Source organism: Aulonocara stuartgranti (assembly GCF_965226115.1).
Source record: "Aulonocara stuartgranti genome assembly, chromosome: 11".
NCBI classification, from domain to species: Eukaryota; Metazoa; Chordata; class Actinopteri; order Cichliformes; family Cichlidae; genus Aulonocara; species Aulonocara stuartgranti.
Window position 1 is genome coordinate 30,377,669 of NC_138947.1, and position 26,915 is coordinate 30,404,583.

The 26,915-nt window shown below is 42.9% G+C and overlaps 1 protein-coding gene across 29 annotated transcripts in view; it reads left to right on the top strand.

The window, feature by feature from the left end:
- rims2a (regulating synaptic membrane exocytosis 2a) overlaps positions 1-26,915 on the top strand; it is a 159,153-nt gene that overhangs the window by 56,607 nt on the left and 75,631 nt on the right. For 26 of the 29 annotated variants that reach the window (XM_082552311.1, XM_082552312.1, XM_082552306.1 and 23 more), the window contains one exon: positions 21,960-22,906. In XM_082552311.1, the coding sequence (XP_082408437.1) occupies positions 21,960-22,906 (947 nt within the window). Of the gene's footprint in view, positions 1-16,109; positions 16,581-16,617; positions 17,157-21,959; positions 22,907-26,915 lie in introns of those variants that run through there. The other 3 variants (XM_082552325.1, XM_082552323.1, XM_082552326.1) reach the window with 3 other exon arrangements.

The window sequence follows — 26,915 nt, forward strand, 5'->3', positions numbered from 1 at the left end:
CAGCCCTCTGTGGGATGTCTGCTGTGCTGGAGGTGATCTCTGCTCCTCACTGATCCTCCTGAAGCCTCTGTCCTGGCCTCAGCTTCCATCTTGTGGACGATCTCCTCAGGCACTCCTTCTCATGGTACTTGCAATTTAAAAATTGACACTCCTACTTTGCCACATGGCCCTTGCCATGTGGCAGCTCCACACAAGTAGACATGCACAAGAAAATTGCACATTCTCTCTGAAAAATTCCCCTTGGCTTTCCCCCTTGGAGTAGCTTTACTCCAAACCTGTAACTCTGTGTAAAAACATTAGTCAGTGGTTAAATGTTAAGGTTGTTCAACTCCCAGCTCTACCCGGAGCCTGTATCCACACTATCATCATCACTGCCTGTCAGACAAAACCTGTAAGTTAAAACAAACTTCACATTTGCAAACAACTGTATCATAAGAGTAATAAAGTATTCAGCACCACAGAGACACTAAATCATTAAACCCACTACTTTTTGCCATAATTTGCCTCAAATCAAATTCAAATTCAAATTTTATTTGTCACGTACACAGTCATACACAGTACGATATGTAGTGAAATGCTTGGACAACTGCTCGTGACTTAAAGAAAACAAAAAAAGGAAAAGGCTATGAATAAGATGGGAAATAAATATGAAAAATTAAAAAGGGTAAATTTAACTAGGAAGGAATAAAATATAAATTAAGGTTAAAAATGAAATAACTGTACAACACAAATTAGAATAAAGGGTAAATCATGGATCATCCCAATTAATTCCACTTTGTAATCAGTGACTTTCCATAAGTTTGTCACTCCACTTATTTCATCTCTAATGAGCTCAATAGTGGTCAGATAATGAGCCCAATATTAAAAAATGTCCTATAATCACTGCACTTCTGCTCTAACATCACTTGTCTGTCTGTGCTGAATCCTTCACAAGCATTCTTAGAGAAAGACAAGCATTAGAAAAACATATGAAGCATCCTGGAGGTCAGGTCTGGATCAGCAGATTCCAGAGGTGCTATAAAAAGGTAATAAGGTTAACCATCCGTAGCTGTGAAAAGGAGTGACACTGGTTTCAACACAGTATGTGTCTCACATTGTATACACATTCTCCCAGTAATGTTCACATTTTCCCAACAACACCATGGCATCAGCATGAGATTCAAAACACAGTTTATGGTCAAGTACCACACCTAGATATTTATAACTCAACGATCCCAATATCGGCAGTTTTAATGATAGTAGGTGATGAGCTATAAGAGGACTTCCTAAAATCAATAATCTTGTCTTTAGTTTTTGACACATTAAGTGACAGGAAGGACTCATCACAGCAATTCACAAAATCATCTACAACCTGTCCATGGCCTGACTCGTCCCCCACTAGAAGACTGACGATCACTGTGTCGTCAGCAAACTTCAGGATGTGTCTGTTCGTGAAATTGCTGCGACACTCATTTGTGTACAGAATGAACAGAAGGGGAGAGAGGCAGCAACCCTGGGGTGATCCAGTAGAGGAGGAGAGCACATCAGAAAATACATGATTCACTTTTTTTCTAGACCAGGACTCGCTTTCTAATTGTCCCAAATAAGTTGCTTTCCCCAGAACCCATTTTAATGTGGAAAAGCTCACTTGCAACGGTTTTCCCAACTTGTCGTATAGCGCTTTTGTTCTAATTGCGCAGATCTGCTCAACGACAGAGATTATCAAACAAAGCTTTCAGTGCACCGTGAAAGTATCAAAATAAAAAGGCCCAGGTAAGTCATGACACATGCTCCTCATCTCAGGAGGGTAAATCATACCAAACCTAATTGGCAGGTTCAACTTTGTAACAAAAGAAAAATCATCAGCTAAATTAATCCCAATACATTCATCCATCAGCCACACACCACACAACATTATTATTACTATTGTCTTATTAGATATGAGTTTCCTCCCAGGTCTGTGTTTATCACTCCTTTGGGTCACAGACCCATTTTATTTAGCTTTCCTTTTTTTCCCATCATAAATCATGTGACATGTTGTCATGTATTTCACAAAACAAGTTTGTTCTTATGTATTCAGAGGTGTGAATCTGGGTGGAGGATTCACCCATCAGAAACAAGAAACTCAGTCTTTTAGAGTCTCCACTCTGGCAGACTCTAACATATCCTATTCACTTCTGTTATAATTCAGTCACCTTTCCCTGATCTACTAATAATCAACTAATTTGCATAACAACTCATAACCCACTAAGTTGACAGGACAACAGAAATGCATGTTCAAAATAATATCACAAAAGAGCATTTCCTTCATACAGTAAATTACTTGTGCTGCACCAATTAAGCAGAAAGCGTCTCACAATTTACTATATTAACAACTACTGGGTTGGCTGTAGCTCAGGTGGCAGAGCAGGTCAGCCACTAACCAGAAGGTCGGTGGTTCGATCCCAGGCTGCCTCCTGGCTGCATGCCAAATATCCTTGGGCAAGATACTAACCCCATGTTTGCCTACTGGTGGTGGTCAGAGGGCCTGGTGGTGCCAGTGTCCAGCAGCCTCGCCTCTGTCAGTGCGCCCCAGGGCAGCTGTGGCTACAATGTAGCTTGCCGTCACCAGTGTGTGAATGACTGAATGTAGTGTAAAGCGCTTTGGGGTCCTTAGGGACTGAGTAAAGCGCTATACAAATGCAGGCCATTTACCATTTAAATTTGTTGTCTGATCACTGGTTGGTTGTACCAGAATCTTCTTTTCTTCCTTAAACTGTTGTCCTGCAACCTGGAAGGTTAGTTATCAGCAGCATTTGATAACAAAACTTGTCTGTTACGTTTTCCCCCGCTATGATTGAATCATTTTTCCTAAGATACTATTAGTCCTCTGGTCTATGTATTACTTTTCATCTCACTAAGTGACTTGGACAAGATGATAAACAGAAGCACATGCTCAAGATGCCGTCTAATCTTCTTGAGCTCTATTGTATTTGTAAATGTTAGTATGGTTAATGCATTTTCTGTTTGTATGTGTGATTTTGTATACGTTTCTCTTTGCAGTGTTTCAGACTCCTTCTCAATTTTCCCACTCAAAGCAGTCCGTTTTCTTTTTCCCAGGTTTGCTAACCCAAATTTGATTTTCCACATTAAATTTCGAAACCCAGTTTCGGGACACAAACCCAGTCACGCGGTTATAGAGTCGCTCTCTTTCAACTTACTTGGTGTTGCTTTTGCGTGCAGTATCAGTCTTGGATTCCGTCAATCTTCATCCATCGAGGGAAAAATGGACGCTCTCCCACCGGCCTGGTGATGAATTTTATGTCACAGGTCCTTTAACAGCCGCTTCTATGAGTCCCGACTGGCGTAAGACTCCGGCTTGGCACTTTTCCCCTCGGTGAATGTTTGATTGCAGAATCCGGCTTCGAAGGACCAACTAAAGATAGGTTTGTCTAGCACAGACCTACTGGCCTGGAAGTCCAGCGGTTCATCTAAACAAAAGGCACTTATACCTAAACGGACATAGATGTGTTTACCATACCATAACACAGTAAGAGAAGGTACGACCTCTCTCATGACCTTAGGATATGTGTGCATGCCAGAACACTCTGGAAGGCACACAGAGTCTTTGCAGACTGCTAAGGATCAGACCTCTATCATCATGCAATCGATTACAGTATATATCTCTAAGCATAAATGACAATCCACCAATATAAACCTAACAGGGAGTGAATCAAAAACATTTCAAACTCTACTGTTACTGAGAAGCTAAAACGCTTAGGTGCATGATTGAACAGTTGGCATTAGGGATGGGTATCGTTTAGGTTTTATCCGATACCGGTGCCAAATCGGTACTTTTGAAACCGTGCCGGTGCTCAAACGGTGCTCAAACCGGTGCTTAAAGAATGGAGAACACAAAATTGGTCCAAAAACCTCTCATGTTCAGCTGTTTTTTGTAAAAAGATAACAATGTTAGCCTTTTCTGCAGCTATGGGGCATATATGGTATCACTCTTGGCTGGAAGCAGTGCTTAAACAATGGAAAAAACACCAATTTTGTATAAAAACCTCTCGTGTTTAACTGTTTTCCACTTTTTCTTTGGTCATTTTAGCCTTTTTGGCAGGGTGAAGGGAGTATCTGCCATCAAACAAGAAGACAGCCGCATGTAGCTATGATGATGTTTGCTAGTTCACCTTACATGCATTAATGTAATAACATGGTTAGCCTACTCAACGTAAATTACACACGAACAACATTAAGCTACTCACGCAGAGAAGAACGGCTGCTGCTGCCATCATCATCCTCATCATTTCTGCTACACTGGCAGGGCTAGGGGCCAGGACTCTCCTCTTCGTGTTTTTGGGGGATGTTGCATAACAGGCAACCCACCCGCAGTTGATGTGCTCGGTGTGAGGTCTCGCAGCAAGCTATCATACGGCGCATTTCTGGGCTTTTAAAAAAAACGCTATGCGTCGCCAGGTGTTTCATCGGATTTGAGGTGTTACCTCCTTTGACAGTATCACAGTATCAGCTTAAAGCACTTGTTGCAGGCTGCTGAGTTTGCATATTTTGCTGTGAAGTACAGCCAGACTTTTGACCGCTTCGCCTTGGACATTGGCCCGCCTACTATCCTCGGAAACGTAAAATGATTGGCTAGAAGTGTATCACGGCTCAGGGAAAAAAAAGCACCGAAATAAAGCACCGAAATGTGCGCTGCTTTTCGGTCTGGTTATGTCAGAACCGGTGCCATCATGGCACCGGACACCGGTACCCATCCCTAGTTAGCATAGCCACATGCTTCGTTTCATGAACAGGAAACCGACTGCTTTACATGTAATCCTGTTACCGTGCTTCAATTCCGATTCTTTTTCCATGCTCCCATTTATTCAATTACCCCCCCAAAATCCCCCCCCCCCCCAAAAAAAACCACACACACACACACTTGAAGAAACCGTGTGATAAAGCAATAATGAAATGGCTTAATCTAAACATCTGCGTCTCTCCAGTCCATTGCTATCATCATCCGTCTCATCCCCGGCCCCATACTCAAATCCTCTTTTGCAACACTGATGGTATTTCACAAGCTCAAAGAGATTAATTATTTCCATATTTTGCAAACACTGCACCGTGTGCGCTGCTCCCCACGTCTCCCTGCACGTGTACAATTAGCTCAGTTCATTTGTGTTGCAAATGAGCCGGCCCTGACGGTGCTCAGTGGCCTCCCCTGGTTTCTCCTGCCACGCGGCACAGAGGAGAACCCAGCCGAGGAGTGATCAAAAGCCTCCTTCTCTGGCAGGCAGATGCTGAGTAAACACCGAGAGAAGAAGGAGCTCTGATAACCGTCTCTTCCCGCTTGCGCTTCTCGCCTTCATTATTTTTTGGAGTCTGCTGGCTGGCATTAATGAAACCCCATGTAATATTCATTTAATTCCCAATGTTTACTAGTTCATTAGGTTTAGGATAGTAGTTGATCTGATCTCCAGGGGTGGCTGGGATGAGGAAAGAAGCTGACTTTGAAGATTTTTCTTTGCACCAGCCGGGCTTCCTTACATTTATTCAAGGAGCCATTCACAGTCCTCCCCGTGCTTTACCAAATTGTATAGCATTTCTCTTCACCACACTTATGCTCTTATGTTTTTTTAGAAGTAAAGGTGAGACTTAAAGGCTGGATTTTTGTGTCAATAGATGAACACAGATCTGCTCCTTTGAATGCCAGTAAATCTAGAAACCTAATGGATAAAACGGTGGCTAAATGTAATTTGGCTCATTAAAGACACTTAGAAAATAAGTTAAAGTTGAGGATCTCATCACAGATTAGACGTTTTCTCAGAACGGATACCCTCTGGCCAGTTTAGCTCTCCGGCTAACGGCATGTGTTACAGACGCTGTCCTGTGCAATTACAATTAACCCACGCAACTCTTTGGTCTGGGTGCTCGCTCTGCAAAGGTCTGGCTGTGGGTTCATCGATTGAGACGTCTTGTCAATGCCATTGAGTGCAGGCGAAAAGGTCTTTCTGCTGAGCTCACAGCAAGCTTTTTGATCAGACCAATGGGAGAGGCAGAACTTCTTCACAAAGCTTTTTTTCCCTTTTCTTTTTTTAATGGTGAAAACTCCGGAACTCCAGCTGTGTTGGAAAAAGTCAGCTTTATTTTTGTATCCGAGTGGGCATTTAGTCGGTTTTCAATTCCGTCTCCTGTGGCAATGGTTGTTAAAAAAGTTGTTACTTAGCTTACCTGGCTGTCACTAATCTCCTGGTATCTGCATGTGTCTCGTGTTATGAGAACAATTACATTCATTCCGGGAAATGAAGCAGCAGTGTACCACTAATGAACGCATGTGAACGTTTAATTAAATAGTGAAAAATTTTCCTATCTGAAATTACGTAATGTATTAAAACTAATTAAAATCTGTTTTTTTTATAGAAAAATATCTTCCTCGTCTGTTTTCCTTGTTTGCTTTCGCAGCATTTCCACCTTTGAATGGGTTTTTGTGATCGTGTGTGTGTGACAGCTGTCAGACAAGAAAAAAAATATTTTAGGGAGGAGGTCGGGAAGCAACTTCACCACATTATGCACAACTTACAGACAGCCTCCAGGCAAGCCTTCCAGCAGCCGGCGTGTTTGAGCCTGGAAATGGAAGAGATGGGTGGGAACAGCAATTTTTTTTTTTCATTTTAAAACTATGTTGAAATGGAGCATTTTCACTGAGGAGAAGTGTTTCAAAATGCTTTGCAAACTGATCCACGATCAGCATTGAGAATAAGGTTGTGTAATGTGGTAGCTCAAGGCAAGGCAAGGCAAGGCAAGTTTATTTGTATAGCACAATTCAACAACAAGGTGATTCAAAGTGCTTTACAGAGACATTAGAAACAAGAACAAATAAAAAGCATGATTTAAAATTGATTAAAACAAGCAAATAAACTAACTAACTAATTAACAAACAAACAAACAAACAAACAACAGTATATAAAATCAAAACAGATAAAATCAGAACAGTAGATAAAATCAGTAGTTAAATGTAAGTTTTGAAATTTAAGCTTAAAGTGTGGATTTGGTGCTTTATTCAAATGCAGCTGAGAACAGGTGAGTCTTCAACCTGGATTTAAATAAACTGAGTGTTTCAGCTGATCTGAGGCTTTCTGGGAGTTTGTTCCAGATATAAGGAGCATAAAAGCTGAATGCAGCTTCTCCGTGTCTGGTTCTGACTCTGGGAACTGATAAAAGACCGGATCCAGATGACCTGAGGGATCTGGATGTTTCATACTGGGTCAGGAGGTCATTGATGTATTTTGGTCCTAAACCATTCAGAGCTTTATAGGCCAGCATCAGAACTTTAAAGTCTATCCTCTGACGGACAGGCAGCCAGTGTAAGAACCTCAGAGCTGGACTGATGTGGTCCACTTTTTTGGTCTTAGTGAGGACTCGAGCAGCAGAGTTCTGAATGAGCTGTAGTTGTCTGACTGATTTTTTAGGTAGACCTGTAAAGATGCTGTTACAGTAATCAAGCCTACTAAAGATGAATGCATGGACTAGTTTTTCCAGGTCCTGTTGAGACATCAGATCTTTTATCCTTGAAATATTCTTGAGGTGATAGTAAGCTGACTTTGTTATTGTCTTAATGTGTTTCTCTAAGTTTAGGTCTGCATCCATCACTACACCCAAATTTCTCGCCTGGTTTGTGGTTTTTAGATGTATAGATTGAAGTTCTCTGGTGACCTGTAATCGTTTTTCTTTGGCGCCAAAGACTATTACCTCAGTTTTGTTTTTGTTTAGCTGGAGAAAATTGTGGCACAACCAGTCATTGATTTCCTCAATGCATTTACCAAGAGCCTGTTCAGGGCCTCGGTCTCCTGGTGACATTGTGATATATATTTGTGTGTCATCTGCATAGCTGTGATAGTTTATTTTGTTGTTGTTTATAATCTGTGCCAGTGGGAGCATGTAGATGTTAAACAGAAGGGGTCCCAAGATGGAACCTTGGGGAACTCCACATGTGATACTTGTCTGCTCAGATGTGAAGTTACCTATTGATACAAAGTATTTCCTGTTTTCTACGTATGTTTTGAACCAGTTTAGTACAGTTCCTGAAAGACCTGTCCAGTTCTCCAGTCGTTTGAGTAATATGTTGTGGTCAACTGTATCAAATGCTGCACTGAGATCCAGTAAAACTAGGACTGACATTTTTCCACTGTCTGTATTCAGACATATGTCATTGAACACTTTGGTCAGAGCGGTTTCAGTGCTGTGGTTCTGTCTAAAACCTGACTGGAAGGCATCGTAGCAATTATTCTGTTTTAAGAAGTAACTGAGCTGTTGAGAAACTGCTTTTTCAATGATCTTACTTAAAAACGGGAGATTTGAGATCGGCCTGTAGTTGTTCATTTGTGTCTTGTCAAGATTGTCCTCAAGTAAAAACTTTGGTACACGTCTCCCATTATTTTGGCCGTCTGCACTCCTGTAGCTCTGTATGCCTCGCCCTTGGCACATAGTAGCCCAAACCCTGAGGTGCAGCATGTCTAAGCATGCTGTCTCAAATAAAAGTCTTTTACTCTCTGCTGCTGTGTTTAGTTTAATTTTATTACAACAAAATCCTTTTTTTGAAATGAAACCAATTACAGATGGACCGTTTAAAACGTATTCACTTTGCGTATGCAGGGTCTCACTCTAGATAGGCTCTTGGATGCAAAGTCTTTGTGTGTCGATCTCAGTCAGCTTGCAGTCAGTTTCATTTTCTAAGCTGGACAACCAGTGAACAACACTGCCAGTAGCACACAGGTTGATTTGATTATGCCCGAGGCCCTGCCACAGAGATGCATCGGGGTAACTCAGTTGCAGTGGCTTCCCTTCCCTGTGGATGTAATTGGAGAGCACTTATGCCGCCTTTCCATGGCAGTCTGTTCCCATTCAGGCCTCAGTTTGTGATAAACCACCTCCAAGCTGCAAGTGTGTAGGAGGTAAAAGAGAATTAAGAAAGAAATACAGTGAGTGCTCTCATATATTATAAGATTTAAACTTCAACGTGTCCTCATTTCTTGTTAGAAAAAAGTTGTCTTCCTGTTACTCAAACATACACAGACACACACACAGTTTTCTAGTAATAGTCTAAACATTACAGTGCAGGTAGCTTTTGTTGTTGCTATTTGAAAAACTCCAGCTAAGGTCAGGCAGTGTGGAGGTTTAGCTTCAGTGGTGTGTAGGACGTTTGCCCACAGCGCTCTAAAATCAACTTTCTTTTGTCTCAGCCAAACTAGTTATGTAGAGTCACCTGCAGTTTCAGCATTCAGTATTACGGTCAGCAATGGCTGGTTAATATTAGGGGGCTTGGAGTGCCCCCACCTTTCAGTTATCCAGAAAAAAAGTCTACTTAAAGGAAACCTGTAATGCTCATCCTTAATTTCTGTCATATACTGTATATAATAGTACATTGTTGGGTGCTCAAATTAAACCTGGCCAGTATTTGAAGTAATAAGGTGCCTGTATGAAATCAGTGATAGTGGATATCACTTATGTGGTCATCTCATAGCTCCGTCCCCACCCACCAGCCAATCAAATAGTTTGTTTGCTAGGGATAGCCAGTCAGAATAGAGCTGGTTTAAAGGAATGGAGAAGGGATTAAACAGCTTGTTTTACATAGTGGATAAAGGCTGAACTGAACTGCTAGAAATGAGCTCAGTGAGTACCATTAAACATGAAATAGGTATATATTACCAAAAAAAGTGTTTAGTCGTGCATTCCTTACAAAGACTATTCGCATTTACTTGGTTCATTTCTCTGTAAATATAGTTCCTGTATTATAAAACGGCCTCCAGCCAAACATGTGTATGGAGTTCTTTGCCAAGCAGGTGACCTGAAGCTACTCTCTGACTGGTTGCTTCAGATTTTCCACTGAGTAAAGCTTTTACTACCTCCCACCTTTTTGCTATTATTTAAACAAACACATTAATAAATGATTAATTGAATAAATAAATGATACTTTGTGTGATAGGCAATGCTGTCTCTCACGGCAGAAGAGGCCAGTTCAAGTGGAACTGCTGAGTATCACAGCGGAGCCACTATCACCATGAAAGAACATTTGTTTTAAGTGCACCAAATAAATATTGCTTTTCATACATATACAGTGACTCACACGAGCGATTGAGCCTAATGCTTTTAACACACTAATGAGAGAAGCGAAGCAGCGGTGCTTTAGAAGACGATGCTGGTGTTGCTGCAGCATTGCTGATGCAGTTGCCATTGTGTGCTTGTTTGTTAAATATGAAGTGTATGAATGAGTAATGGACGGGCTCACCGTGTTAATTATTATCAAAATGTTATGTTGTTGGGAGACGTGAGCTAAGGTTACAAAAAAACAACCTGATGATGACCTCAGCAGCTAGCTTGTGCGTTTATAGTTAGCGGCACTATGATTTTTAAGGGCTGTAACCTGTCAAAAAAGATAAGTAGAGCAAGCATGACTCTGATTAGATGGAATTTAAGAATGTCAAATGACTCCACAGGCTTCCTGTTGAAATATCAGAATGGTGCCTGTAATACAAGATGATGGACTCATTTTCTGCCTACATTTGTTACATGAGGCAGAGTGTAATGTTGAACAATGGAGACACAACCTTGAACCTAACATAAAGAGCTATTTAGCTTTGGACTCATCACCATTTATCATCAGTAATCAAAGAAATGCCTGCTCACCTGTGAACAGAGTTAATGCCCCTTCCTGACTTGACCACACTTTGTACAAATCCAGTGCACACACCCCCTCCACACTGCTTAGTCTTGCTCTGTATTTGTTACAGGGATGGCTTGGCTGTCTGCCGCGTCGTGCTGTGCTGCTGCAGTCTTATCTGGTGACTATAATAGACTGAGAAGCATTGGTAGAAAAAAAGAGAGATGAGTGTGGGTGGGGGCGTATACGTGTGTGTGTAGGTTGGGGGTAATGGAAGGAAAGACGTGAGGAGTCCAGACCAGCCTGGACTGCTGCCGGTTTCCCAAGAGGGTCATTGGTCCGTCCAGCCCCAGAGATGTTATTTTGGGTTACAAGGATTATTAAAGCATCCTCTGACTCACCCCTTAGCTTTTTTCATTACCTCCTCACTTTCTGTGCAGCCAGACAGCCGTGCAGCGTCACTGCCTTTGATTTCGAATGCAGCCCGCTCACTGGAATGAAAAATGCATACTTAGCAGAACTGAGAAGAAATGTGTGCGTGTGTGCGTGTGTGTGTGTGTGCAATTACGAGTGTGTCAAAGAGAACGAGATGGGGGAGAAAGTGGCTCTTAAAATGTTTTTTTTCCCCATTGCAGAAATACAACCCAGCGTTTTGTTACAGTATAAATTGCTGGGTTACGATATACAAAGACAAATCTCGATACGTCCCCTACACAGAGCACTTTGTGAAAATGCCTAAGCCCTGGCCATACACTGTTTGTAAAAGATAGATGTAGACATTGTTAGGTACTGTAACTGGTTTGAAAAATCAAGTTTTGCATTTTAAATATGTGAAGAATAGACTTGGGACACTGCAGGTTTGTATGATGGTCACTAAACCCTCTTGATGTTGTGTTCAGTAGGACTTCAGGCTAGGGACTGATGCTGTAAACCTGTTAGGACAGTGTTTGTCACTCGAGTCATATCTCGAGTGACAAGTAGGATCATGTTACCAGAGGAGTTGCCCCCTGTTGACTATTAGAAAGAATGCAGGTTGAAAGCAGTTAGCTTCAGATGTCAGACCATGTGGGTATGTCCATCATTTTTATACAGTCTGTTTCAGCAAACAGTACAGTGATGTAACAACATACGCAGGATGTCAGTACGCTGTGACATTAGTAATGGATACAGTCAGTTGTGCAACAGACTTGAAACTTTCAACCAGACAGAGTGTGAAATACTATTTTTTTCAGGTACATGACTCTACTGAGTCCTAAAAGAAAAGAGTTTTTTTCTAACTTTGAAGATTTTGATGTTGAATTTTAAGGACTTGCTGTGTCATGCTAAACAATGCAGAATATGGTGAGAAAAACACAAAAACAAGAAAGCCATTGAGGAACAGAAATTCACCTTTTGAGTTCTGATGCAATTCCCCTAATGATTTTAAAGTGCTATCTAAAAAAGCTTTTGGTGGGAAGCAAACTTTAGTGGCTATTATATACATATATACCCACAAACAACATGGATAGGTGTGTTTTTCTCAACTATCCCAGTAAGTCATGATAGGCCAGACATTATTTGCGTGTTTTCAAATGCACTGACAGCTCTGAAGATCCCAGCTTAAATGGGCCCACAAACAAGTAAAGTACCATTTTTTTCTTCAAACCAAAAAGCCACTTTTTATTTCCCAGATGGTGTCAAACAGGCAGTTATGTGTTTCCTTTAGAGGGGGTGGATAGGATTATGATGCCCTTCATGTGGTGACGTAGCAGTATGGCATGGTCACAGATCAACACCAATCACATGCATTTTTTTGTAGGTTCAAGCACTTGGCAGAAATAAAGCATAATTACCGACTGGTGTTGGGGTGTTGATTGCCTCCAGGCTCTCCAGAGCCCCCCTTCCACACACACACACACACACACACGCACACACGCACGCACGCACGCACACACACACACACACACACACACACACACACACACACACACACACACACACACTTTGGCCGTGAACAGTTTTCTGTGTTAAACAGCTTTGGTTTAGTCAAGCTGAAATCAGTAAGGATAATTGAAGACAGTGCTCATATACTGCTCCAAGTTTGACCCCACATACTGTCAGGCTGTTTCACTGCTCCACATGGGTCATTAAAAAAGAAAAAAGAAAATCAGCTGTGATGTACGTTTTATGGTTGCTAGTCTTGGCAGTATAGGAAAAAAAAACATGCACATGTTCTGCTCCTCTAACCTCTCTCTATAGGGTGAGGAGAAATATGCAGCAGCGTAGCAGTCCTGACTTGTAGCTAATCTTAATGGCATATTCTGCTGGGGCTTGGCCTACATAGAGCACTAGCAGTGCCTCTTCTTAAAAAGGAGATCTAACGGGCTGTGCAGTGCAGAAGATATATCAGCCATGCTCTGTATAAACATAGCATGAACACACAAGGCACCGCTTGGTCTATGTGCTGACAGGAGGATGGAGTCTATGTTGTTGGAGCCAATTAGTGAAAACATTCACCGATGTACAGACACTGTCAGCTGCGCTGATAGATGTGGGGCTGCTCGACTTCTCTGTCTGCCTGCTACACACAAAACTTTCCACAGAGCAGGGAGATGAAATGAGGGGGAGGCTGCAGTCTGCTTCTGTGAATGAAACTGGGCTTTTAGGCTTTGTGCATGTGCCTGATTATTTACGAACCTTTATTAAAAACAGAAAAGCTGATAAATTATAAGTGTATAGCGAGTTGATCAGCGTAGAGGTTTATAAAATAACATTTGCAGGATTAATATTTAATAGTGTTATGCTCTTGTGTATGTTCCTCTGTTTGCCAGATTGCAATCACATGGTGTTGTAACCTTCAAAGACATGCATGTTTGGTAACTTTGGTGGATTTAAAAGTTGAGCCTGTTTTACCATGTTAGCCCAGTGAGAGACTGCCATAATGTCCAGACTGTACCCTGCCTTTCGCCAAATGCCAGATGAGATAGACTCCAGCCCTCCTTGTGAGTCTGGCTGGATAAGCAGTTAAGTTAATGGATGGATGGGTGTTAGCCAGATTACAATTGGATAGCATTCAGTCTTTACACTCAGACACTCAGGCAAACAGTTTACCAAGTTACCAACACAAATGCTCATGTATCAGATAAATATCTTGGAATCACTGCAGTCGCCTGATTTGACACAGGAAATGGCTGCGGTATGCATTTTACACCCTTTTAAAATTTGGTCAAATCACATTTAAACTCCAAGACACTTCCTCCCATCCTAGTTGCAAGACTTTAAGGGTGCATCAAAGAGCTTGAAACATGCAACGTTAGAAAGAGAGGATTTGTGAGTTTCACATGGTTGCTGTGACTCCAGACATGCAAAAGTATGGGGCGTGCCTGACTATCATATGGACAAAAGCCATGCATCCAGAGGGGGACACATTGAGCTCCTGTGAACATTGTAAGTTTTGTATGTAAAACTTATATATTTACCCATGTAGTATAAATTTCACCACAAGCTCCATAGCCTTTTGAAATTGGATGCTTCCTTTTGATAAACCCAGTGTTTATGGGGTGTATTTGTGAAAATAAATATTAAGAAATTCAGTCACAACAACAGTTGCCTCAAGCCACTTTCTATTGTAAAAAAAGGGCCCGACAACAATACAGGGAAAACCTCAGCAATCAGATGGCCCCTTTTAGCAAGCACTTGGCAACAGTGGGAGGGAAAAACTCCTTTTAAACGGGAAGAAACCTCCAGCAGAACCAGGGTCAGGGAGGGGCGGCCATCTGCTGCGACCAGTTGGGGCAAAGGGGAGAAAGACGGGACAAGAGGCACACTGTGGAAGAGAGCCAGAGATTAATAATAAGTAATGATTAAATGCAGAGGGGTGTATAAACACACAGAGAGTGAAAAGAGGTGAGTAAATCACTGCTACTTTATGGAGCACAGTTAACTATAATCTCCTCACTACTTACTCATTGTACTTACCAGACAGAAGATCAGACACCAAAACAAAACTGGCTCATCTATAAGAATCATCGCTTTTTACATATTATGGAAAGAAAATAGATTTGGTGGAAAAGCTTTTGGGGTTTCTAAGGCTTTATTTCCATGGCAGCTCATAATCCAGTTCTCAAGTACTTTCTCTCCTCTTAGTTACCCGTCCAGCTTTCATCATTTTACATCACTCACAGGCCATCTTGAAGCAATAGAAGCAGATGTACCTGAAGAGTGGTAGCATCAAGTGTGAGGTGTTATGGAGAGCTGGTGAGCTGGAGTGAAAATATAGAACAAAATCTCCTTGGTGTACTTGAAGACTGAAGTGGGAGCACCACTTAAGAGCACCACAGAGGATATTATTCCAACACAGACATGCACTATTTTGACTTCTTCGTCTTCTTTGTCCCACACGCCATCAAACTGTTTAACTCCTCTCTGGAGGGGAGAGGGAGGGGAAACAGGAGGACAAAGGAGGGGGGAACAACTAAGCTGTAGTGCCTCTTCACCCCACTGTGCAATACCTTGTGCAATACTTTTTGTAAATAGTCAACAGTGCAATAGACTCCATACTTGAAATGTGCAATTCACTTGTATTTTTATTTTTTATTCCTATTTATTCTATTTATCCCCTTTGTATATTTTATTTATATTTGTCTCTGTATTTATATGTGTGTGTGTGTGTGTGTGTGTGTGTGTGTGTGTGTGTGTGTGTGTGTATATATATATATATAACAATTCTGTAACTGTAACTTCGGTCGTTGCTGTGCTTTTTGGAAGTCGAATTTCCCAGAGGAACCCACCCGAGGGATTAATAAAGTTCTATCTTATCTTATCTTATCTTATCTTATCTTATCTTATCTTATCTTATCTTATCTTATCTTATCTTATCTTATCTTCTTGAAGTATGTGGAATTAAACTAATTTTCAACAAGGGAAATGTAAAGATGCTTACAGTGTATAGTTTTTACGAGTCCATTCAATGCATTCAGAGTCCTGCTCGAGCTCACTGTGTGATCACAGATGGTCTCAGGCCATCTACTTACTTCCCAGAGAGGCAGAAAGCAGATCCGCAGCACACTCTATTTAAAACCACTGCAGATTTATAAAACACTTCCACTATTCCTTTACCATGTCAGCAACCCATCTCCCGCCTGCCCTCCCTGACTCCCTGCTCCCGTCAGGCAGCTGTCACCGGAACTATAACAAAAACCATGTAGTAGCGTGTCTTTGGTCCAAACTCAGAGCCCACCGCACAGGAGGGCGGAGGTGAGGACGGAGGAAAACTGAATGGAGAAGACAGATGCAAAAAGTACTATGGCAGAAGAGTGACCTTAGCAACACCCAGATACAGTCAGTCTTAATACACCCAGCTGCACACATGCACAGAGTAGACTTATCGTCCAAATCTCCCTCTCTGCCCCCTCTCACGCTCGCTCTCTGTGTAGATTTGATTTGATGCCTGAAAATCCGCCCAGTGGATAAAAAAAGAAAAATGCATAAGCCATGTCATTTGTTCAGTTTGGTCATATAATTGCAGGCTGAATGAGATAAGGTGAGGCCTCCTCATTGTCCTTGGTCATAGACATTAGCTAGTAATCAGGCCCAGGAGTGTAAATCCTTTCCGAGACAGAGGACAGAGTGGCCGCTGGGTTGGACGGCATCGCCGTCGGCTCACTTTCAGCCGGCTCACTTTCAGCCACCCAGAAGCTTCTGCAGCAGGACTGTAAACGTGTGTCATCTGTGCTCATCTGGCAGTGTGGCAGGTTGCTTTAGATGCAGCAGACCGTAGGAATCAAAGCAGGTCATCCGGGTGGTACGCCCTCATTTGGGATATTGGGAAATTCAGCTGAACTGTCCGGTTTACTTCGGTGGTTTCAGCTGGTTTAATTGTACGACAGGATCGGACATGCTGCTGCGTCTCAGATTCACGGCTACCAACTGAGTCAGTCCTGGAAGGCAGAGTGATGCTGCATCTTTAAATGGATCATTAGAGGTGTTTTTCCTCTTCTTGCCTCCTCTCCTCTGATTGCTCTCACTCGAAACGCACATGTACACTCAGCTTATTTTCATTTTTCCCCCTGCTTTTTTTCCCTCTTTTTTTTCTACTCAGTCGAGACAGTTCCAGGTTGTTTTGCTGTCATTAGCGGGCCAGATTTGTTCTAAGAGAGGAGGGCTTCTGCAGCGCAGCGCCGCTCATGTGTTCTCATTTGACTGCTCTCCATTATACGTGAAGTAGAGGTGGCACCATTCCCGCGGGGGCAGCGTTGCATTTTCACCTTGATTGCTTTTGGCTTTCTTATTTAACATGTTTCTTCAGCAGAAGCAGGAGCAAACGGAAGCTGTGTCACACCGAAAAGCACTGCTCCATGACTGAATCATCTGCTGTGGGTAGATAGAAAACCACAAGTTTTTGTATTAGAGGAGAGTGAATCTGGGAAACAACAAGGCTCCGGTAGTAGGGTGGATCGGACTGGGTGCGCGCTGGGATTGTGTGCAGAATGTGTTTGCGTGGAGCTGCCAGGCAGAGATTTGAACTGAGCTACATCCCAGGATTCAACAGTGACTTTCAGTAAGGCTGGCTATATCTCTGGATTTAGACTGTTATGAGCAGTTTGGATAAAGCATGTGTGAAAATGTTTTTTGTTTTGTTTTTTCAAACGGTTTAGCTTTAAAGGTTATTTAGCAGTGAAGGCATTTTTCCATGGAACTGTATGAACATTTAAATTTCCCCTATGTTATTACAGCAGATGTAATCCAGTCCTTTTACTTTTTCTTTTCTTTTTCTTTTTCTTTTTTTTTTTTTACAGTAGAACAGTGGACTTGTGGCTGACTTTTTTCTTGGGTGAGGGTACTTGTCATAGTAGCAACTCCATCATTGCAGTTTCTTTTGCACATTAGTGCCTGTGTGTCAGTGCGTACATGTGTCTGGGTGCCTACGCATGCAGCTGAATCCTGCGACATCTGTGAAGGGTTCATCACTCACTGAAAGCTTCCTTATTGACTCTGTGTTATTGATTTTCGTGCCAGTGGCATTTCTTCGGTTTTAAAAGGGAAGTAAATTCTCAGCACAATTATATCCAGGGAAGAAAATCCTTGCTCAGTGGAAATACTGTGGAAATAACCTCAATAATAAATTTTTTTATTTTCTTTGCTGATAAAAAAACAACAACAAAACACTTATTAAAGTAGCTATGAGAGGACATGATCTCTTATTATTTAAGTCGACAATAGTGTATAATTTGGACAGCATACTGGCTGTGTGTGTGTGTGTGTGTGTGTGTGTGTGTGTGTGTGTGTGTGCGTGTGTGTGTGTGTGTGTGTGCGCTTAGCCTCTTAATGTGATGATGATGTTGTAGATTTATCATAAATTCACATCAAATGTTTATGATTTATATCCATCATACAGAGTATAGGGGTGTAGGGAAAATTACACACACACACACAGGGAGTGACACAGTTAGACGATTTAGTCCATTTACAGCCTGGGAACTGAGCTCTGTCTGTGGATGCTTTTGACTGGATCTGCAGAGAGAGAATAGGGCAGTGTCCTCTCATTACGCCCTGCAGTGAATCAGGGAATTTCACCAGTTGTTTTTTGTGTGTTGCTTTGTAGAAAATAACATCACATAAAGGTTTTTATCATGACGAGCATGTCAGGTCACTTTTAATCTTTTTGTGGGTCGCACTTTTTAATCTTTCGGTGCCATAGTGTAATCCCATGATTTTTTGGGGGGGGATTTTTTTTTGAGCCCTGGATTTGATACATTATGCTGCTTTTGATAAGGACAGTGTACTTGAAAAAGATGATTAACTGGAATTACCTCTAGAGCACTGCAGGCGTACAAGGCTGTCCTGGCAGCAGTAATAACGCGACATCAAAGGGATGTCAGAAACCTTCTATATTTTAGTTGAAAAGCTCCGGCACCACCTTGCATGAATCGAATCTTATTGCCATCTCCGTCCTTGTCTGTAGCTCCACGATAGAGCAGAGGATTTCTATAGTTAGCTCAGCATAGGACAACAGCAGTAACAAAGGCTGCTGTTATTCCCACAGCAGGAGCGTATAGAAGCCCTGGCCTCTATTCCCATAACATAGCACGCACAAAGTGCACGTGCCTCCCTGTTGTTGGCCCGTTAGGTCGATTCACTGCTCATCAATCTGCTCTGGCATCACGCAAACGCGGATGAATCTTGCGCTATAAGGGGACGTGATAGGAGGCCTTTACGTTGCCGTGCGTGACTCAATCATTGCCGCAGCCAGACTTCTGTGCAACTTGGCAAGCATCATAATCCCACGGTGTCACATCCTGCCTCTTCATGCTCGAGCCTGACAAACATGATGCTTTAATGCGGCGCGCATACCAGATGCAATGTCCGACTGCAGGACACGGTTACTGTAATTTGGCATCTGCGTACTTTTGCTCCACCTAATTCCACATTCCTTGTCGATACCTCTTCTCCCATTTTGCCCCTCCTTTCTTCATCTCTGTCTGAGTCACTGAGGATGGAATACAAATCCAAGATCAGCAGAGTGTGTCATGCCAGCACTCAGGTGTATGCAGAGAGAGGCTGTCGAAGCAGCAGAGAATATTGCACAGTGCAAAACATAGCCCTGCGTCACCACTCTGTTGTGTATATATTGAAGGTTGCTTAAGCACAAACAGCAGCAGCAGCAGAGTCATGATGCGGACGCTGATAGAGTGCAACGGGCTTACTGGCTTGCTTGCGAGCACAGACATTTCTGTGTTTGGAAAGGAGGGACATACAAGGCTAAACGGGAGCAGAGGATTGTGATGCTTGTGTCAAGTTGTGTTAGACCTCGTCAAAGAGCTGTTTGTTAATGTATGTTGTGCGAACTGTGTGCAGCTGCTATGAGTATGTGTGTGTGTTTTCTGGGTGTAGCGTTTTAAGACAGTCTCGGAGAGGACATTGGCCTGAAGCCCCAAAGAGATCCTGAGAGCATTCCTTAAGCAGTCGACTCAAAAAACACACACGCGGTCACAAACACACACCTCAGTGATTACAGAGTGGCTATAAAGAGAGATTTCTCACAAACACACACTCCCCCGCCTTCCTCAGCTCCATGTCACGCCGCCTTTCCCCCCTAATTTCTGCTGCTGCTTCACTTTGAATTTGTGAATGAAGTGCAGCTCGGTTAGTGTCCAGAAAACAGCTCATGAATAATGTACCAACCCTCGTGTGTTTTTCCTCCATCTTTGAATCATGATACTGGTGATAGAAGGTATTTGTTTTGATGTGAAACAGAAAGAAGTCACTCCTGTGAGCTGGCAGCATCACAGAGACTCGAGCGGCCAGTTTTTCTTCCTCTAGGTCGTTCTTATTTGGCGAAGGTATGTGATCAGTGCCTGCTTTGCAACAGTGGCCCTGAGAGGTTTGGTTTTTTTTTCTAATTTCTGTTGTGTTTTATTGTTTTTCTCAAGTTGAGTGTGTTTGACCTCTGTACATGTACGTGTCTGACCACCGTACATGCTTGTCTGTTTGGCTGTTAGTCAGCAAGATAATGCAAACACTGCTATTTCAAGATTCTCGGTGGAGAGGAGAGGCAAAGGAAGTACCAATTAAGTTTTAGTGTGGCTCCAGATCATTTTCTTACCAACCTACCAGCTCTCAGAGTAAAAAAGTCTGTGTTTGTTAAGTTTTTAAGTGTTTGTGATTTTTTTAAAAATGCAGACAGTTATTAAAGACGGCATTAACATCTTTTGTGTCTCAGAAACGGAGAACATCTCAGTCTCAGCAGCTTTCACCAGCTATAATGCTTCCTTTACGTCTAGTGTAAAGACCAAAAATCACAGGCAGATTGCAAACTTGCCACGTACACACACCCACACACAACCCTGAAATGGATGCATGGAGTATTTATTCTTTTTGCTGCAAAAACAACACTGACATCCTCACCTTATAATGTCGTTATGAACAGCTAACTGTTGCCTAAGCATCATTAATGGCATAACATTAGCATTCATGGGCAGTCATGTTTGTATGCTGCATGTAAATATGTTAAAATGCTCTTTTTGACCTGTTCTTGTTATTTTGTCCCTTTTGCAATTAAGTAAAATTTGCTTTTTATGTGCCAGCGTTGCTGGGAAGCACATTTTGTGCTGCACTATTGCTCAGCTTCTGCCCCTCTCTAAGAGCCCATATTTAACTGTACAGCAGTTCATGAACTGTACGCAACGCTCGTTCATCATGCTGTCTCTCCCCAGAGCTAGCACTTGACTTTAGTGAGATTATTCAGTGTACAACATAGAAATTCAAACACGGGGACCACAAAAAGCATCTTTGCCCACACGTCCCTCACCGCAATGCTTATATCTTTTGTACTGCACATCCATTTTAGCTTTGACTAACCTGAACAGTCTGTGATCCAATAGGGAAGGGCCAGCCTTCCTTCAGTGAATCAGCCAATCACATGTGAGGAGTCCTTACCTTGGCTGGTGAGCAAAGCTGGCAGCGGTGATTTATGAGTCCTTTTGAAATTTATGGAAAGTTGTCACGTACAAAATTAAGGGGATGCTTCACAGAGCTTTTTCCTCACCAAAATGTCATTATTACTTTGGAGGAAAAGTGGGAGAAATGTAGGAGAAAAGTGGCTTATGAATAATTGATTCTGAACAAAAGAATAAATGCATTAATGCACAGTTAGCCCCCTCCATCCTTTTCATCCACTTCCTGGATGGTTTCCTTCCAACCAGACAACAATAAAACGATTGACGCCTAATTTTTAGAAATATGAAGCTGCTGATCGTAATCAGGGCGTACTTTCTAACATTTCAACATTTCCAGCTTTTAATTGTGTTCTTTTTTTATCAATACCAGAACACAGAGATATTTTTATTGTCTGCCTACAACCCCTTCATGTGCATTGTAATGTGCACAAAAACACAGCCGGTGGATCACTGAATCATTTACCAGTGCACTACTCTCAGCACACATTTAGCACATGTGTTGAGAACACATATTGTAAAATGACTTGAATTGTATATTTTGTGTCCTCTTGCTTCTTGGACTGAGAGGAAGAACTGGTGCTACATCCTGCTGTTTAGTTTAGTCTTCTCTGTGTGTGTGTGTGTGTGTGTGTGTGTGTGTGTGTGTGTGCGTGCGTGCGTGTGTGTGCGTGCGTGTGCGTGTGCGTGCGTGCGTGTGTGTGTGTGTGTGTGACAGAAACAGTGCAGGCTATCATTACCTTTTCACAAGGACTGGGACCTGTGCAGTGCAGACCAAAGTAAAGTGAAGCTACAGGATGCAAACACCTTTCAGCCCAAAAAGACATCATATAATTAGAACGAGAGAAAATCTTGTCTACAGTTGACCGGCTAATAATTTCTTTTGTTCCTCTCCTTCTGATCTGCAGGAAACGAAGCCCGTCTGCATCCAGGGATCCAAACCAAAAATACGACCAAAGGGAGGGGGGCGACCACTCACAGTATGCCCCGACGGACGGCGGCATGCCTAGATCACCGTCTGACTATGGGGAGGGGGACCCTCGGCGGGCTCCGCGGGGCCCACACATGTACTCAGATATGGATGCAGCGCGAATGGGCTATCGGGACCGTCGAGGTCCCGGTCGCTGGCACTCACAGGAATACCCACTCGACCAGGAGCTAGATGGACCGCCCAGTGAGTATGACCTCCAGCGGCAGCGCCAGGAAGAGTTCCAGGCACGCTATCGCAGCGATCCCAACCTGGCACGCTACCCTGTTAAGCCGCAGCCCTACGAGGAGCAGATGAGGATGCACGCTGAAGTGGGCCGGCTAAGGCACGAACGTCGCCACAGCGACGTCTCCCTGGCCTACACGGAGCAAGATGAGCCCAGCCCCATCCGGCTGTCGCGTCAGCTTCTCACTGAGCGCCGGCCGCCTATGGTGGGACAGCGCTCCTACTCCGTTGACCGGTCCTCACCAGGGCCAATGGGTCCTGGCCTCGGAGGCCACAGAGGAAACCACAGCCCCCCAACGCCACACCGTAGTCCCGTTCTGGGTGACCGGTCGGGGGACCTGCGAAGAGGAGACCTGGGGGTAGGTGGGGATATGATGAGGAGGCCGCAGCACCACTTGGACCCCAGTTCAGCTGTCCGCAAGACCAAGAGGGAGAAAATGGAGAGCATGTTGAGGAACGACTCTCTTAGCTCAGACCAGTCGGAGTCGGTGCGCCCGCCACCCCCCAAACCCCACAAAACCAAAAAGGGAGGGAAGATGAGGCAGGTGTCACTGAGCAGCTCGGAGGAGGAGCTGGCCACCACGCCGGAGTACACCAGCTGTGAGGATGTGGAGATAGAGAGTGAGTCAGTTAGTGAAAAAGGTAGGAGCCAGCACACCACGAGCCTCACTGTCTGCTCTCTCTCTGTTTCTTGTTCTCTGTATCAAAAGGTTTTTACAGCATACAAATACACACATATTAGTGCTGTTATTGTGAAGTCTTAAAGCCGTTCTGCTTTACTGTTATTGAGCAGTCACTGAACTGTAATTCAATCATTGCTGCTGTCTTCAAGTGATGTTGATTATGCAGATGTATATATTGTATAACTTTCAGATTCCCCAGTCTGCAGTGTGTACATGTGCTCTGTGTGTGTGTGTCTGTTTATAAATGTATTTTTTATCTTTAAGGCTCATCATTTTCACTCTGAAAAATCTTTAAAGATGTTTCTGTTTATACAGATTTTTCAATAAAGATAACATTCTCATAAAACAATAAACAATCTAAATGCAGAAAATTTCTTCTTAAAATGCTCCATAACCAGAAATAAGTGCTCTTAGGTTTTGTATTATTTTTTTTGGGGGGGGGGTTGAACATCTTAAAAGTGGCTGTCTTTACTGCCATTTCATTCATCTTCAAACAAGAAAACAACCCAGCCATTGCACACGTGCAATAAAAGCCTATAAAAACTGAAAATGATGAGCCCTATTTCTGTGCGGAGAACTGCGGTGTTTTCTGTTTGTCGTTAATGAATCTCCTCTAACAGCTCTTGGTGCCTTCGAGGAGGAGGCCTGTGGGCTCACAGGCCAGCCAGACATGCTTCAGTGTGGATGGGTGGTTTATGTGTGCGTGCGGCTGTGAGTTGGAAACTGACGTAGCACCGCTGATCTTAAGGCTCTCTGCTTTCGCTGCTGTTACGGCACTATTTGCCAGGTCCTGCCACAGCTGTTTGACAGTGTTCTTTAATGGACAGTGTTACATAATGGACAGGCAGGAGGAGAAAGCGAGATGTTTTGGGAGTTGTGGCTGTAAACCGAAACAAAGGGAGCTGACTTTAGAATATAGAAATGTGTTCCTGCAGCAAATTGTATCTGCGCTGTTAGCATTGACAATACCTTGCTGGTATTGCGAAGGAGTTCAGTTTAGCAAAAAAAGAAAAGAAAAATAGCTCTGCTGGTTTTTATTTATTTACTTATTTCTTAAATCAAGGACTGCTTAAACTTTAAAATAATAATGTGGATCCCTTACTGAAGTGGTTTTCTTACCGTCTGCTGTGACTGATATGTTTGCATCTCACATTTCTTCAAGTATATATATATATTAAAAAAACAACATCCCACCAAGCAAGCACACACTGACTGAGAGAAATGCCACTTTGCATAGAATCAACATCAGAGGCAGTCGTCAGCTTCTCCCTGCTCCTCCTGGTTGACAGTTGTTGTAATTGCGAATTGATTTTTTTCTTTTTTCTTTTTTCTTTAACTTTTCCTGGGATGTAAAACCAGGAAAGAGGGAGGAGGAGGAGTGTTAGGGGTTAGACTATAGAAAGGACAAAAGTACAGTGGCACAGCTCGCCTTTGTCGCTGAATGGTAGATGAAATGTTTAATGCAGAGGAGAGCAGTGGAATTTGGTTGGCCTGCTCTGTTATGTAACTGTTCTCCACTCTAAGGCGAGCAGCTGAGCACCCGGCGCTACATTATTGATGTGGGAGTTTCCAGATTTACAGGTAGCCGTGGAGCAAAAATAGGGAGAAGGCAGGTTGTTTAGAGGGTCAGAGTTTCTGTTGTTTCTGTGTGCGTCTGTCTGCCTGCCTCCTCCGCGGGTCACGCTGCGTAGGAGAAAAAAACATAGGGAAGAGTTGAACTGTTGACCTGGATAAGTATAGCTTCCTATGCTAGGTACAGAACATACTCAGACAGCTGATTATGTGGAGCTTTATTTAGTTTTAATTGGCAGTTTCATTAATTATTTTCATCTATGACATAACTAAGGCTGCCGTGATTCGGTGCATGCAGGGAGTCTGATAAATGGGTCAGCAAATTGTACTGAACCATTTATTTTAAAACAGTGTGTACGTGTTTGCGTAGTAAGTTTAATTATGCAATAATTAGAAAGTGCATTCAAAGCTAACGCCACCCCCGATGTGCACATGTGACCCTCAAATATTTTTCAGCTGGGTCAGATCAAGCAGGTGTTTTTAATGCTCCTAAAAAAGGAGCGAGAGAAGAAATATTCCTTCTTGCTTTGTTTAAAAAAAAAAAAAGAAGCATAAAGAAGGACTTTGATTATTTACCACAGTGAAAAAAGTGAAAAGTGAAAAAAAAAATAGCATCAGAAATCTGCCAACAATACGAAGAGCAGTGGTTTCGATTGCACGTGAGACAAACGAGGGCGGAAAGCAACTTTTTTTGCCATATGTTCCCGTCAGCATCTTGGGGGTTTGTGCATTCAGCTTGACTGGACAACGAGATGGGTGTGTAACAGCAGGCTAAGTAGCGAGCATCCCACACTCTCCAGTTTCTGGTACCTAGAAGGGGGAGAGGAGGAATCTGTAAAGAAGGAGGATGAGGGGGGCTGGGGGTTGAAGGGGACGAGTTAGACTGGAAGAGAAAGGGTGTGCCAGCTGTAATGGGCCTGGCTTGTGTCTGTGAACGTAGGAGACTGATTTATTGCGATGGTCCTCTCCCTGTGTTTTCCTCTTTATTGATTCCCCTGACATGCAGTCTCATAATAGTGCCCAGCACACAGAAAAGGAGAGGATGGCTGGCTAACTGCAGCAGACAGGTGGACATTGTGTAGTGACAACCTAAGTTACATCCTCATTAATGGCTTTTGGGATCAGGTTTTGCAGCTCGGTAACCCTACTGGGTTTGTAGTGTTTGGCCTCATGCTAGATCTGAGAAAGATTGTCTTATTAATCCATCCTTTCTCTACCTGAAAGGCATTGTTTTTGGGCATATTAAAGAGGGTTAGTTTAGGGTTAGTTTATTAGAATAGATACTGATTAATATTTTGAGCTTACCAGTAGCTTAACATGATACTGTTTCACCTTTGTAGCATGGTGGCTATGTTTAAACATAGACATTGTTTCGACCTGCCTCTTTTCTGCTCACACCTCTTGAATTGTAGTAAAAACAGCATCAATAATTAATGATCCAATTAATAGTTTACACTGGTTTTTATTGAGCCGTCAAAGTGATGGAGAGCCTGCTGGTGGTGAACTCCGCCACTGCCTGCGCGCTGCCTTCGACCTGAATCAGCACTTTGCGGGGCCTCGGAGTCGGAGCGAAACGGCAGGGCCGGGCGCAGACTGCTGATACTCACAATTTATGGCCGTGATGAGTTTCCTGCTTGCTGAAAAATCAGACAGTGCCTTAAAGGGGGAATGGTGCCCATTTGTGGCATGCCGCTGTTAATAAAGCTTCAGGGAAAGTAAGGAGAGAAGGCTGGGTGTGTCTCGGTGCTCACTCAAATTCTTTTTCTAAAACATTAAGAGTGGGCTGGGGAGGGGCCTGAAGATGGAGGCGTGCCACAGGAAGAAGAACACACATAGGTGGAGGTTGAACTGTAAATGATGGAAGCTTGAGATGAGCCACATAGTGTCTATATTCATTCAGTCTATAGCTCCACATCAAACACACTACACTCTCATTGGAGAGCAAAGTGTGCTCTGGTGTTACGCTGCTGACAGAAGAGCAGCTGAAAGGCAAAGGAGGTAATTACTATTGTCAGCTGTTGGCGAGAGGGCCACGGAGGCCAAAGCCTATCTGGGGACATCCATAATAGTTTATCACAGCACATTACTACATACACTAAGTAGTTGCAGTGCTTCTTTAGAATGATGGATGGATAGTAATACAAAGGGTGTTGTTTGGCCTAAACTGACCTTGCAGCTTGGTCACAACAAAATTGCAAGTTGGAAAATGTTATTGAAGATCTTTTTCTTTTTACTATATTAAAGGGGGAATATTATGATCTTATTTCTTCTCATCATTTCTTCTTGGACTCTTCCAGTGTAGCTTTGTATGATTCACAGTCCAAACTAATCCTTATTTGTCATATACTGGACTAGATTGTGCTCTTTCTGAAACAAATCATTTAAGTTCCTTCACC